General features: G+C 28.0%; 1 protein-coding gene across 1 annotated transcript; it reads left to right on the top strand.

Moving 5' to 3' along the window:
• Positions 1-12,451: 12,451 nt before the first annotated feature.
• LOC132941429 (52 kDa repressor of the inhibitor of the protein kinase-like) lies at positions 12,452-13,351 on the top strand. The gene has a single exon (XM_061009477.1). The coding sequence runs from the start codon at positions 12,452-12,454 to the stop codon at positions 13,349-13,351; it is 900 nt and encodes a 299-aa protein (XP_060865460.1).
• Positions 13,352-13,552: the final 201 nt, after the last annotated feature.

The following is a 13,552-nucleotide window of genomic DNA, read 5'->3' as shown; positions in this document are numbered from 1 at the left end:
ACCTATTGGATATTTATACTATATTATAGTATTATGTAGTGTACATTGTACATTATAGATGCCCGCTGTCTATGGATCGTGTGGTATTGTCACATATTTGTTATCTTTATTACATCGTAATATCGTATTATATGATTAAGTCTAATGAAATTAATGATTGTTAAAGCAACACAAACTTCAAATAATATTTATAAATTATAATTTCTGCAATATTACAAATGTGCATTTTTGATTAAATAAATTTATGTTAAATGTAAATTTATAACCAAAAACCCTGAACGTGCAATTTTGTTCAAAGTCCAGGTCTTGCATTTGAAAAAAAATTCCGTTTTAAGTTATTTACAATTAAAACGTTTCACAATTTTTGCGTTTATCGTTATTCAGAATTAAAACGTTATCCAAGATTAGCGTTTATCGTTATACATAATTAAAACGTTATCCAAGTTTTGCGTTTATCGTTTTTCAGAACTAAAACGTTATACAAGTTTTACGTTTATCGTTATTTAAAATAGTGTTAATACCTATTCAATTTAAAAATAATAACTAATGCGGGTAGTTATTCCCGGATACGGAATATAATATAATCAATTCTTAGATTGTTTGCACAAAATAAATGTTTCTACGAAACCAATAGACCTTTTAAATAAATAGATTTTAAAATATTTCGCTCTGCGTTATTTTTCGTTTAACGATATATAATATATTTTGTTAATCATTATGTTTTGTTTTGCGATATTTAATTATTTTTGATTATCACTTTCTGTTATAATTACGTTTACAAATTGCAATCGTCTTTTGTCAAATATAACGCTATAACTATAACGTTATTATAACGTTTGTAAGCCCTGGACTTCAAACTAAAACTTAGTTTATTTTAATGTACTTAACAGTCTTTACTTGATTTAGATTTACAACATGTCTCTTTAAGAGTAATTGATACATGTAATAAAAAGTTGCAATTGCACAATAATCCGGTCTTTAATATCCTAGAAGTTAATAAGAACTAAGAAGTTTTAAAAAGTTGACATCTCTTTACAGACGAGCTTTAGTCTACAGTTTAAAGAAAAATTAGCACACAAGTCTGACTCGGGCATGTCATAAATCGTGTGTACTTATATAAATGTATCCATAGGCGTAATCTGGTAGGGGGAACTCAAATATTTAATTAGACACTAGTGTCTTTTTGCTTCCCCTGTCGGCTGTCATGAGTTAAAATAAAATGTATTACTGTTTTATGTACGCTTTTTTGTCAGTACCTACCTACAGCACCTTACCTATTACTAACTAATAACTATAATACCCACTGATTTATTTATTGGAAGGTGAGTAAAGCCCTCCCTTTTTCATACCTACCTTATAGGTTTTTAGTTTAACCACATACTGGCATACTGCCCCAAGAATTTACTCCAAATTACGTCTATGAATGTATCATAATAATATTATTATTACTTATATATGCATAACCCAGTAGTTCCCAATTTAGATACTGCATGGGGGGGGGGGGGATATAGTGATGATAAAATAACGACTGTCTATATATATAAAAATGGTGTAAAAATGTATCTTAATTCATCAATTTAGAACGACTGGGCTTTTTGGCTGATTCTTTTTTTGTTGTGTTCGTAATAATTGTATGTGACTAGCTAAGTTAATTTGATGGAATTACCTTCAAGCCTGGCCATAAAAGAGTTAAAAGTAAAAGTTAAGTTAATTTTAACTTTTTAACTTAACTTTTTAAAATGTAATGTTAATTAACTTAATTTTTAACTCACCTGATTTATATTGATATAAATTTAATAATTAAAGAGTTACTTTTAATCAAATCCAAGTTACGTTAATTTATAAATAATTAAATCTTAACATAATATTATAAAACAAAGTCCCTTTTTCTATATCTGTATGCTTAGATTTTTAACACTACGCAACGGATTTTGATGCGTTTTTTTAATTGATTGAGTGATTCAAGATGAAGGTTTATATGTATATTATAATATAACATGTAGAGAAACACTGCCTCTTTTTTGTATGTACAAGCATACATCGAAAAGAACTCTACTTATTTTAATACGGGTTTCACTAATGAATCGGTCGAGTCACGGGGAAGGTTATAATGTATAATAATTTTCTATGGTTAAATTAATTGGGTGGGTGGCCGAAAATAATAACAATCTAGTCTATACTCTATATATATAAAAATACATGTTTGTCTGTATATCATTGAACTCCTCCTAAATCACTGGACATTTTTTGTGTGTTTCTGAGTGAGTCCCTGAATGGTCTAGATTCACAATTAGACCCAGAGGTGCTCAAACAGGTATTTTGAGATTTGCGATAGACATTTTTGTTTATAAATGGTTGCTATTGGTTATAGGAGAAATAATTAGTAAAAATTAATATTTTAAATGTTTGCCATTAGTTACTCTGGCAGATGAGGTAAAAGCATCCTTCTAATCGTTGCACGCTTATGGTTTCGAATAAAGAAATTATATCTTAAAACAAATACTTGACCGATTTTGTGAAAATTTCGAACTGTTCTTGGAGATATCAGGAATGTTTAAAGAGTAGTTTGAACTTTGAACCTCGTTCGATTTATACCAAGTGCTATACCCAATCCACCACAAATAAACTGTTCACCTCGATCGATTTAGTTCGCAAAGCTACCCAAATTTATTTATGATCTGAGGTACCTAGGTATTGGTTCCGGGACATTTGCGGTCAATTTATTTCTATTTACATGAATATAAAATTTAAGGTGCTATATAATATATAATATTTTATATACATATATTATATTATTATGAAAATGTGTTTAAAAAGTGTATTATTATTACTTACACTGGATATACCAATTTGTGATACAGCCATTTAGTTGATTATGGATATTCGATGTTATTATCGATAAGGCGATAAGGTTTGATATATTTATTATCTGTATATATAAAACAGTAAGCTGACTGACTGATCTATCAACGCACAACTCAAATCATTGGACGGATCGGGCTGACATTTGGCATACAGATAGCTATTATAATGTAGACATCCGCTAAGAAAGGATTTTTGGAAATTCAACCTTTAAAGGGGAAAATAAGTAATAGTGGTTCCTTTAATGATCTAGATGTGCGATTGGAAAGGTTTTTGTGATATTCATATTTTAAAGAGGTGGTCAAAAAGGGTTAAGATTTGCGATGGAAATTGAAACATTTTTTTGTTTATTAATGGTTGTATTTGGTTGCAGGTTATATATACGAATTATTTCACAAAGCTAGGTACAATTACGCCGATTTTTCCGTAAAAATAAAATTAAATAAATTAAAATAAAATAACCCCCAAAATATATTAATATATAAATATTAAATACTCCTAAAAATCCGGGATGATCAACTATGATTTTAATACTGTTTTAGGTGCACTGTATACACATTTTTGATAAAAATACTACAAAGCTGTACCAATATAGGCTATATTTTATTACCCACCTCGCTGTGTCCGCAATCTACCGCAGGATTGCCTACCTGATAATATACTGTTCGCATAACCACAAAGCGAAATTCACGGCCAATTCATTGCCACGTGGGATGGCTAAAAATTAAAATGTTATATGATTTTGCTTCTATACCTATGCACAGCGAATTACACCCAAAAGGAGTTGATTAATCACAATTTTTTTCCCGGGCGATTCAGCTAGTAAAATATATAACACAATTATTTTTGATGATATACACATTGCACAACATTTACTTTTTATTATTTTAAACCATGTTACTGGCTATTTATTTATTAAAAAAAAAATAATTATAATAACTTAACTTAAGTTAATAAGTTAGTTATAAGTTTCCGTATAACTATTAACTTAACTGACTAGAAAAATAATGTAGGAAAACTATTTACTTTAAACTTATTAAAATGTTTTGAATCAACTTAACTGAACTCAGTTAAAAATTATCATTAACTTGCCTAGACTTGCAGTTAAGTATGAATAATAGTTAGTAATAATAGTTATAATAATAGTTATAGTAGTTATAATAATAGTTTTCTTAATTTTTAAATAGTTGTTGAAAATTATTATAAAAACCGTAATTCTTATGTAAATAACAAATAATAATTAAATATGTTTTATGTTCCTACCTAACCATTTTTATTTTATAGACTTTAAAACATTAAAAGGAGTAAAGACTGGTCTCACAAATATGCTATTTATTTTACAAGGTATATTATGGTAAAAGCTACAGATACAAACTACAAAAGTACTTATGATATTTTGGTTGGATATTTGATAAATAACCAAATAAGCACTAATTGAATTCAAAAGTTTCAGAATGTTATCAATTATCATTATAATATGATATAACTACATATAAATATATAATCAGTTTTTTTATTAACCGATATTAAAACTAAAATGCTTAAAATGTTGGGCATAGAAATACGAACAATAATATGAATATTTGCCTATTCTGGATTTACCAAAATATGAATAAGACAAGTATATCTCACAAATTACTTCGAATAATAATTATTAATTTGGTTTCTTGTTATTGATAAATGCAATTTATTATGAGGATAAACAATAAATGTATACCTACATGGCTACGTACTAAATATCTATCATGTATAATTTTTATCTACTTAAAGTCGTTGAAGAATTAAAACTACAATTAAGTAACATAAATAATTGTCTTGTTTAAATTAATTTAAAGAGTTCATAATGTCATGAAATGAGATTAAAAGGTAAAATAAATAGATAATAATAATACCTAAGAAGTTAATCGTGAAAATTGCATTATTTCCTTAAACATAAATAACATTTTAATAACGTACGCGGACGCGTGGTACAATATAAAAAAATGTAAGAAAAAAAAAGTTTTGGAAAATTTCAATAGACGTTATAGGTATAGTTATATAATTGGTTAATTTTTGAAAATAGTACCATCAAAGCAGCTATTATACAAATAAACAATATGTACAATGTATCTATCTACATTGGTCATTCATATATAAAAATCAATAACGATATTTTGTACGGTTTAAATGTATATCATACTACCTACTATTATTCATAATCTACATAAAACATTTCACTAAAAAAAATGACTCAATATTATTGACGATCGTGGCTAATATAAAATAATATGTATGTACATACATTTGATTCAATTTGCAATGTATAAATTGTTCAACCTATATGCAGGATCATCCACATCCCCTCTACATCAAAACTTTATATATTATGTTATTATCTCAGTCTTACTATTGATTTATATTTGAAATATACATAACATATAATAACTGTGAATCTTCAGTACCATTGTCCGTTGTAATCAGTTTATCATTTGGACCAAGTACAGACTGCAGAAAAACAGCGGGACTCCAACAGATTCAATCGCAGATAACGAAAAAAAAATATAAATCACGAAAACGACGATCAAAATAAAATATAACTGTTCGGAATGATTACTGCAATAAATAAATATTTCAAAATTGTTACCATTTCACGAAAAAAATTTTAAAATTAACCTAGACCACAATAATTTATAAGTTTGGCAACAATATTTCTTTAGATACATTTTTTAGCTTTCAGTTTTAACTTTTATTTGTTCATTATTTTGTATGATAGTTTTCAATAGCCCGATATGAAAATATTCATTTTGTTGATTCTGTACTTAAAATAGCCAATAGGTATTTTTATTATTTATCATTGCAAATCGTAAAAGACATAAAAATTCTAATTGAAATTTGCATTAAAAATTAATACACAATATAAATATATACTTTTATACGATATTTATATTAAGACAAAATCGAGTAGACACCTACATATTTATTTATTTAGCTTATAACATTGTACTGTATTACAAGTTGTATTTACTTTCATTGTTAAAAATAAATATACATTGCTTTAGAAATAAAAAAAATTTTAAAAGCATATGTAAGAATTGAACAGTAAAATACACACACAAGTTTTTATGTACGTTTATATAATAATAATATATACTATTCCATTTTACTCGACACTGGAACATTAATCTTTCAAGCAGACAGCTACGACGCTCGGTTTGATATAGTGTAAAAAATTAAGCACATTCTACGTTTGATTTATGCTGAATGTTTTATCAATCATCATACAAATTCCAACAATAACCGAATCACAGTACATCAGAAATTCAGAAATCAACCTTTATGTACCATATACATTACAATGCTGCATCATATGATAATGATATTTCTGATTAGCGACATGCGAATGAACGTTTCAAAGAAATTTCCAACTCCATAAATGGTTATCAAAATGATTCTTATTTAAGACGATTTATTATTTCAGATACAATCTATCATATTGTGTACCATTTATTTGTTATATCGATTTTAAAACTATATAAGACATAATAAAACATACCATCTAAATTTGAAATCTAAAAATTAGTTAATTTACTAAATAATTTATTTGTTGTTCAAACGTATTCCTGAATAAAGACTATAAATAAATATTTTGTTTTTAAACCACATTGAAACTGCATTACCATTTATACTGAAAAAGTTAGTTCTAAATTAATTTTTTTATCAGGGGAAAACTTTAAAAATTATTTAATATGTAATATTTATTATAACTATGGTCCAATGCCTAGTATGATTAATGATTATAATCCATTCTTCTACAGACATAATATATTATACATAAGAATAATGAATAGTTTTACTTATTATGTAATTATAATAGTTAGATTGAATTGAATAGAATTTATTTATAATACCTACTACCTAGAGGTAGGTACCTATCTATTTTTGAAAATACACACATTATAAAAACAAAATTATTGTTTATGAAAAAATGGGTCTGAATCATAATTTGTAATATTTAAAAAAATCCTAAAAGTATTAAAATAAATACCTACTTTAGTATATTTCAAAAGGAATTTTGAAGAATGTAACAGGGTTTTTTTTAGTGTGCAGTGGGACACAATTTGGGCAGTGAGAAAAGTAATACTTCTGAAATTTACTTTTCCACAAAATCGTTTTCACGGAACAAAAAACCTTTGTATTGATACAAAAACAATACAAATCCGATTATTTTCTCCCGAGTTATCGTACATTCCGTAAATTATTTTCTGTAGGAATAAATGGAATAACGAATTTTGAAATGGCTGCCCTGAACATTTTCATAATATGGAGATGTCTGGTTGCTGCACCCACGTCTTTATTTATCGTAAAATAAACTAGTATTTAATATATAATAGCAATATAATAATTGGTATCTATATGATAAGATATAGTCACATAGAAATATAGGGTAACGACCATCTCTGAGATTTTCCTATACTTATATCTTTGAATTCAAATTAACTAAAATATAATGTAATATATTATATTATATAGCCTGCAGATAGCTCGTATACCTGTACCTAAATTATAATTATCACATCTGGTCAGCTTAATTTTTTTCTACCCGGTTTGTATGTATTTGCAGTACCTACATACAATTAATTACAAACCCCTTAAAATAATGTGTAAGTTCCTACCCGTCCTACCTTATTCGCTTTGATGGATATCCAAGTTTTAAATGTGGATACTTTTTTTATTAGGGCAACTACAAATAAATAAAAATCTGGTACAAAAAAAAAAAGAAGTGGTAACAGTGATGAAAATTATGACATTAGAACAAAGACCAGGACAACTCACCTATACCATTTTTTAGTAGGTACATATCGAATGGTCCGTGGGTGCAGCTGGTAGGTACTACAACTCAATGCAATCGTTCAAACAGTTTGTAACAACCATACTCATTGTAAAGTTACTAATTCTAAAAAGCTATTGTTAAAAATAGCTACGAGTTGAGTATGATAGGTTGCATAACAGTTTTGAGGGAAAATTGGAGGACAGCCGACATCCGTACAAGTGGAAATCGTTTATTACTAAAAAAATATAAGGTTAATAATATAAAAATTTGGTTACAAATAGTTACCAAATAAAAATATGAGGTTTCTAGATTTTTGGTACCTAGTAGTCTTGTGTGGGAGGAGGCCTCCACCCTCGTCTTTATAAACTGTATTAACTAAACCTGATTGATTATGAGAATAAAATATCACTAGTTAAAAGCCTATGGAAATTTTAAAATGATTTATACCACACTTATCAAGCTATATAATTATATTGTATAAGAGAAAGTATAATAACTAAAGACATTTTCTGGTTACATAAATTGTTTTCCCTGTGGTGCAAAAAAATGCTATTACCCATCTAAATCTATAACTACCTAACATCCTAAACATCTCAACAGTAAATTTATAAAATTTATATAACATTTCAAAGATGATATATATAACGTTTTGACTTTTGAAACGTACAACTAATATATGATTATAAAATAAATTGAAACTAATAAATACTATACAGGATTTACAGTTTATTATACAGAAGAGTAAGTGCCAATAATAGTTGAAAATGTTAAATAGAGTACTTAAGTTACTATATTTTAATATACGCAATAAATGATGACGATGAAATATATTTTTAAAGTCACCGTAACTCACAGTAAATGAAAAAGAAAATTGTATTTTTATTTGAAAGCAATATCGCTAATAGAAATCGTTATTTTATGTTGTATAAATGTTTGTATACAAACGTTATAGAGAGAAATTGAAATTTTCAAGAAACATTAACGCTACCTATTTATTACACGTACCTACCTAGGTACAAATGTACAACATGGTATAATAGGTATACCATATACCGTATACGTATGTACCTACTACATGTATGTATTAGGTATGACGAATTAAAAGTATTGTTCTGTTCATTATAGACTATAGCGGACAGTGGACTAGATAATTGAATATATAAGTAAGTATCGATACAATATTTAATTATTATTAATTACGCAGAAACTAAATTACTAGGTAAGGATTCATAATTACCTATAATATATTTTAGTCTAAAATACGAATACCTATATATAGATTCGTTGCAGTAACTATAGTCAGTTTTATTTATAATAACAGGCTTATAGTTATAGATACAGTTTAAAGAATTGAATTAATAGGACATACCTATTTTTATTTTTATTATTATTAATTAACCCGCAGCAACTTAGGCCATTGGGTGGTTTTTAACTGTGGGGGAAGGTACTGTAGGTTTAAGCACGTGTGTTTGTTAGTTTGGCAGATTTTTTTAGTAGGCACCCGTATCTGTCATGCCCGGGTGGGGAATGGCGGCACTTCTCTCCGGACACCATGACTTGCCCGAAGAAAAATGCCACCCGCAGCCGAGGTTTTGAACCGGCGTCGGTGCCCGTCGCAAACGACGCCTTAGTCCACTCGACCATTTAGTCCCCCGACATACCTATTATATAGGTATTTTAAATTAAGTATCGATAATTAGTTTAAATAAAATCAATCCAACCGCTCTCATAATATGTACATTGCTAATGATTAATAAACTAACATTTATCTTTATGACATTATTTATTAATCTTAGATACCTTTTTTTTTTTTTTTTTCTGTTTGAATCGAGGACCGGAGGAGGAAACCGCGTTAGCATTACTTCTCCTCCGGTATTACTTCTCCTCCGGATTACTTCTCCTCCGGAGGCATTACTTCTCCTCCGGACACATTACTTCTCCTCCGGGATTACTTCTCCTCCGGCATTACTTCTCCTCCGGACACATTACTTCTCCTCCGGGATTACTTCTCCTCCGGGATTACTTCTCCTCCGGACATTACTTCTCCTCCGGGCATTACTTCCCCTCCGGTCATTACTTCTCCTCCGGACATTACTTCTCCTCCGGATATCATTACTTCTCCTCCGGACATTACTTCTCCTCCGGACATTACTTCTCCTCCGGACATTACTTCTCCTCCGGACATAAATTCTCCTCCGGACATTACTTCTCCTCCGGGCATTACTTCTCCTCCGGTCATTACTTCTCCTCCGGTCATTACTTCTCCTCCGGTCATTACTTCTCCTCCGAGTCATTACTTCTCCTCCGGTAATCTTAGATACCTAGGTATTGAAAATATTAGAGTTTAAATTAATTTATACTGTTACCAGCTTGATGTGCATTTTTAAATAAAAAATATATTTCTCATAGAAAATAGTTCTCCGATTGTTTAAACTTTAACTATCATAATATTATAACGAACAATTGATTGTTTGTATTCACTATTCAGATATGCTAATTTTATGGTGTATATACTATAATATAATAATGGACATTAGAGTTTTATTATAAAATAATATAATATGGACAACCCATTGCAGTATATATTCTTTCATACTTTTATAAATCTCCCCTAAAAAAAAAATATACATAAATAAATCAAAAAATTTAATATTTCAATTTTTGAAGAAAACAAATAAAAATGTAGAAAAGATGATTTAAATTAGTCGTTATGAAAATTTCCAATCTATTTTCAGAATTATTGCTTATCAGTTATCACTGTACTAGATCATTTGGTACGTTGGATTTAGAATAAAAACACATCTAAATTCTTATGTTGTGCATGTGTTAGACAAAACAGGAAATCGCAGCTTCCATTTTCCAATATCTATTAAGAATATGGTTTACTTTTCATTGTAATAAGTAATAACAATAACTAATAGCGATATTATTAATTATTATCTTTAGCTCATAGGTAACTTGTCTACAATACTGTAGTTTTGATAAGATGTATAGTAAACACAAATACACAATATAAATTTAAATTAATACTAAAATGTATTATATTGTATGATGCTTTTTAATTAATTTGTGACATCGTCTATGAAAGTGTAAGTCTTACAAATACTTTTTTTTCTTTACTACAGTTAAAGCTTCGGTATTGTATTTATTGTATTTTATAGATATAGGTACACAAAATATACGAGTATGTTTTATACGAGTATGTTTTTACCTATGTTTAATAAACGCGACGTTGCCATATAGGAAGCACGTAAGTAAATTGTTTGCATAAAAACATATTACATTTATCGTTCAAGTATATATTTTTTATATTATTTTATGTTATAGTTATAACATAAAGTATATAAGTAGTAACCTACTTATCAATTAAAAACAAATCTCTGAATATATTTAATATAAAAATTTATATTATAAGCCGTACATGACAATGTGTAGGTGTGTATAACAGAAATAGCTGAAAAATATGTAATTAAGTAATAATGTAATAACTTTCGTTCTAATCAATGTTACATTTTTTTTATAAAATATTTATAATTACAATTACATACTATGTTACTAACTAGATATATATAAATTAAAATTTTTTTTTTTTATTAATCATAATTGATAAAAGTAAAAGTTCTAGCATATTAGCATAGCGGTAGTGAATTACATCTGTCAGCTATTTCCATAGACTATAATATATAGTAATAACTTACAATTTATAATAATAAATACCTATACACTAAAAACTCATTTTCAATTCAATAATGTGCCAAAAAATGTATTAACTATATGAAAAACATTTATAAATAAATAAACATAAAATATGCGTCGTATTTCTTTGTTACAATAAACGATCACTACAGTTTTGTGTGATGGCGGCCACTCGTGATCGACGGATTTTATGTCACCTATATAAGATATAAAAATAAAATAGGTAGGTACATACAAAATAAAAATTATAAATTTTGCTTAAATAAATATTGTTACAGCTGTTAAAATTAAGAGCTTAACTTTTAGGTACCTACTTCACGAAAATGTAACTATTTCATCTATCATAAAAACGAGTAAGATATACCTAGGTAGTTAATTCACGACGTATGTACATGTAACTAAATTACTATAGTATTGATATCAATAATATTTTCAAAATAATGGCACAGAATAATAGAAAGCAATGAAACATGCGTATTTGTATAGAAGTATAGACCACAGTCTGTAGTATACCTATATGGCTATACATTAATCGGTGGTATTTACTATATAGGTTGATACGTTTACAATTTGTGTAAACTGTATAGCTAGACTAATGTTATCGTCAAGATACGTTATTCGTAGATAATTAAACGACAAAGTTCCAATTAAAATACTTTCAAACATCAAACCACGTCGAGTAAATTTTCATAAAATAATAAATTTTTTTATCTCAATTAATAGACTTAGTTTGCAAACATAGAAATATTGGTATAACCAAATATGTTCTTCCAATAATATTTCAACACATGAAATAATTAGTAATTGATGTATTATCATTATACCTTGATACCTTGTAGGTACAGCTGTACTACACACAATTATGATTCGTATATACTATATATGAACGCATACTACAATAATATGCTTATACCAGTATTCACGTTTCACTAACGTGGTTCCAGTTCCAGATGGCGCCAGTGAGTAGTTACACAGCTGTTTTGGTGACACGGACAGTTTGACGGTCTCCGTACTACAATATTCCTTGTGTAAATAGTGTAATCAGTTATACCTTATAAATATTCAGAAAATCAAAGAGTAAAAATGGCTAAATACAATTCTATACTTTGTGACGAAACAACTGATGTTTCCACACTAGAACAAATGACAATTTGCGTTCGTTATGTCGACGTAACGACTTGGGTTATTCGAGAAGATTTTCTAGGATTTATTGAGATGGTTGCAACTACTGGTACGGTAATTAAAAATACTATCAAACAAAATCTAGTTTCTATAGGTTTAAATATTGAAAATATTCGAGGCCAAGGTTACGATGGTGGTAGTAACATGTCTGGACGAATAAATAGTGTTCAAGCTCTTATTCTGAATGAGCAACCTTTAGCTTTTTACACCCATTGTTTTAACCATTCTCTCAATTTGTGTTTATCCAAAGCATGCGAAGTATCCGCAATAAGAAATATGAATGGAATTATTTCTACTATTTCAACTTTTTTTTCTGATTCTGCAATACGTGACAATAAACTTAAATCTATAATTAAGTCAGATGAAAAAAATATTATAAAAAAAAATAAACTCAAGACATTATGTGAGACTCGTTGGGTTGAGAGGCATGATGCATTAATTACATTTAAAGAATTGTTTTTGTACATCATAGAAGCTTTAGACGACTATGAAAATAATGGTAGAAAATCAGATTCATCAAGTAAAGCTGCGATGTATGGTAGTGCTATTAGAAAAAGCGATTTTATTGTTTCATTAGAAGTAGCAGTTTTTATTTTTTCTTATACATTAAATTTAAGTCAAATTCTTCAAAGTGAACAACAAGACTTATCGAAAGCACTAAATTATGTTGTAACTGTACAAGAATCTTTAGAATTTATTCGTAAAAATGTTAAAAATCATTTCAAAAATATATTTAGTGAAGTACTTAAGATTGCTTCTAAAATAGACGTCGATATTAAAATACGTCGATATAATGAATAGTGTCACTAAATTAGCTTTAAAAGTTGGTGCAGAAATAGCCATGCCTAGAACATGTGGGAGACAAACTAAAATAGTTAATGTTAATGCTATGGACTCTGAAGAGTATTATAAAATATCAATGTTTATACCATTTCTCGTTAACTTAATAAATCAGTTACATATTAGATTTGATAAAAGACTTCAACAAATTATGCCACTAGA

The sequence above is a fragment of the Metopolophium dirhodum genome, chromosome 1 (genome assembly GCF_019925205.1).
Source record: "Metopolophium dirhodum isolate CAU chromosome 1, ASM1992520v1, whole genome shotgun sequence".
NCBI lineage: Eukaryota > Metazoa > Arthropoda > Insecta > Hemiptera > Aphididae > Metopolophium > Metopolophium dirhodum.
Note: the sequence above shows the minus strand (reverse complement) of the source record. Positions and strands in the feature narration are given on the sequence as shown.

Bases quoted from the DNA above. Each gene is read 5' to 3' on its own strand.
- LOC132941429 (XM_061009477.1), top strand. From the start codon at position 12,452: ATGGCTAAATACAATTCTATACTTTGTGACGAAACAACTGATGTTTCC.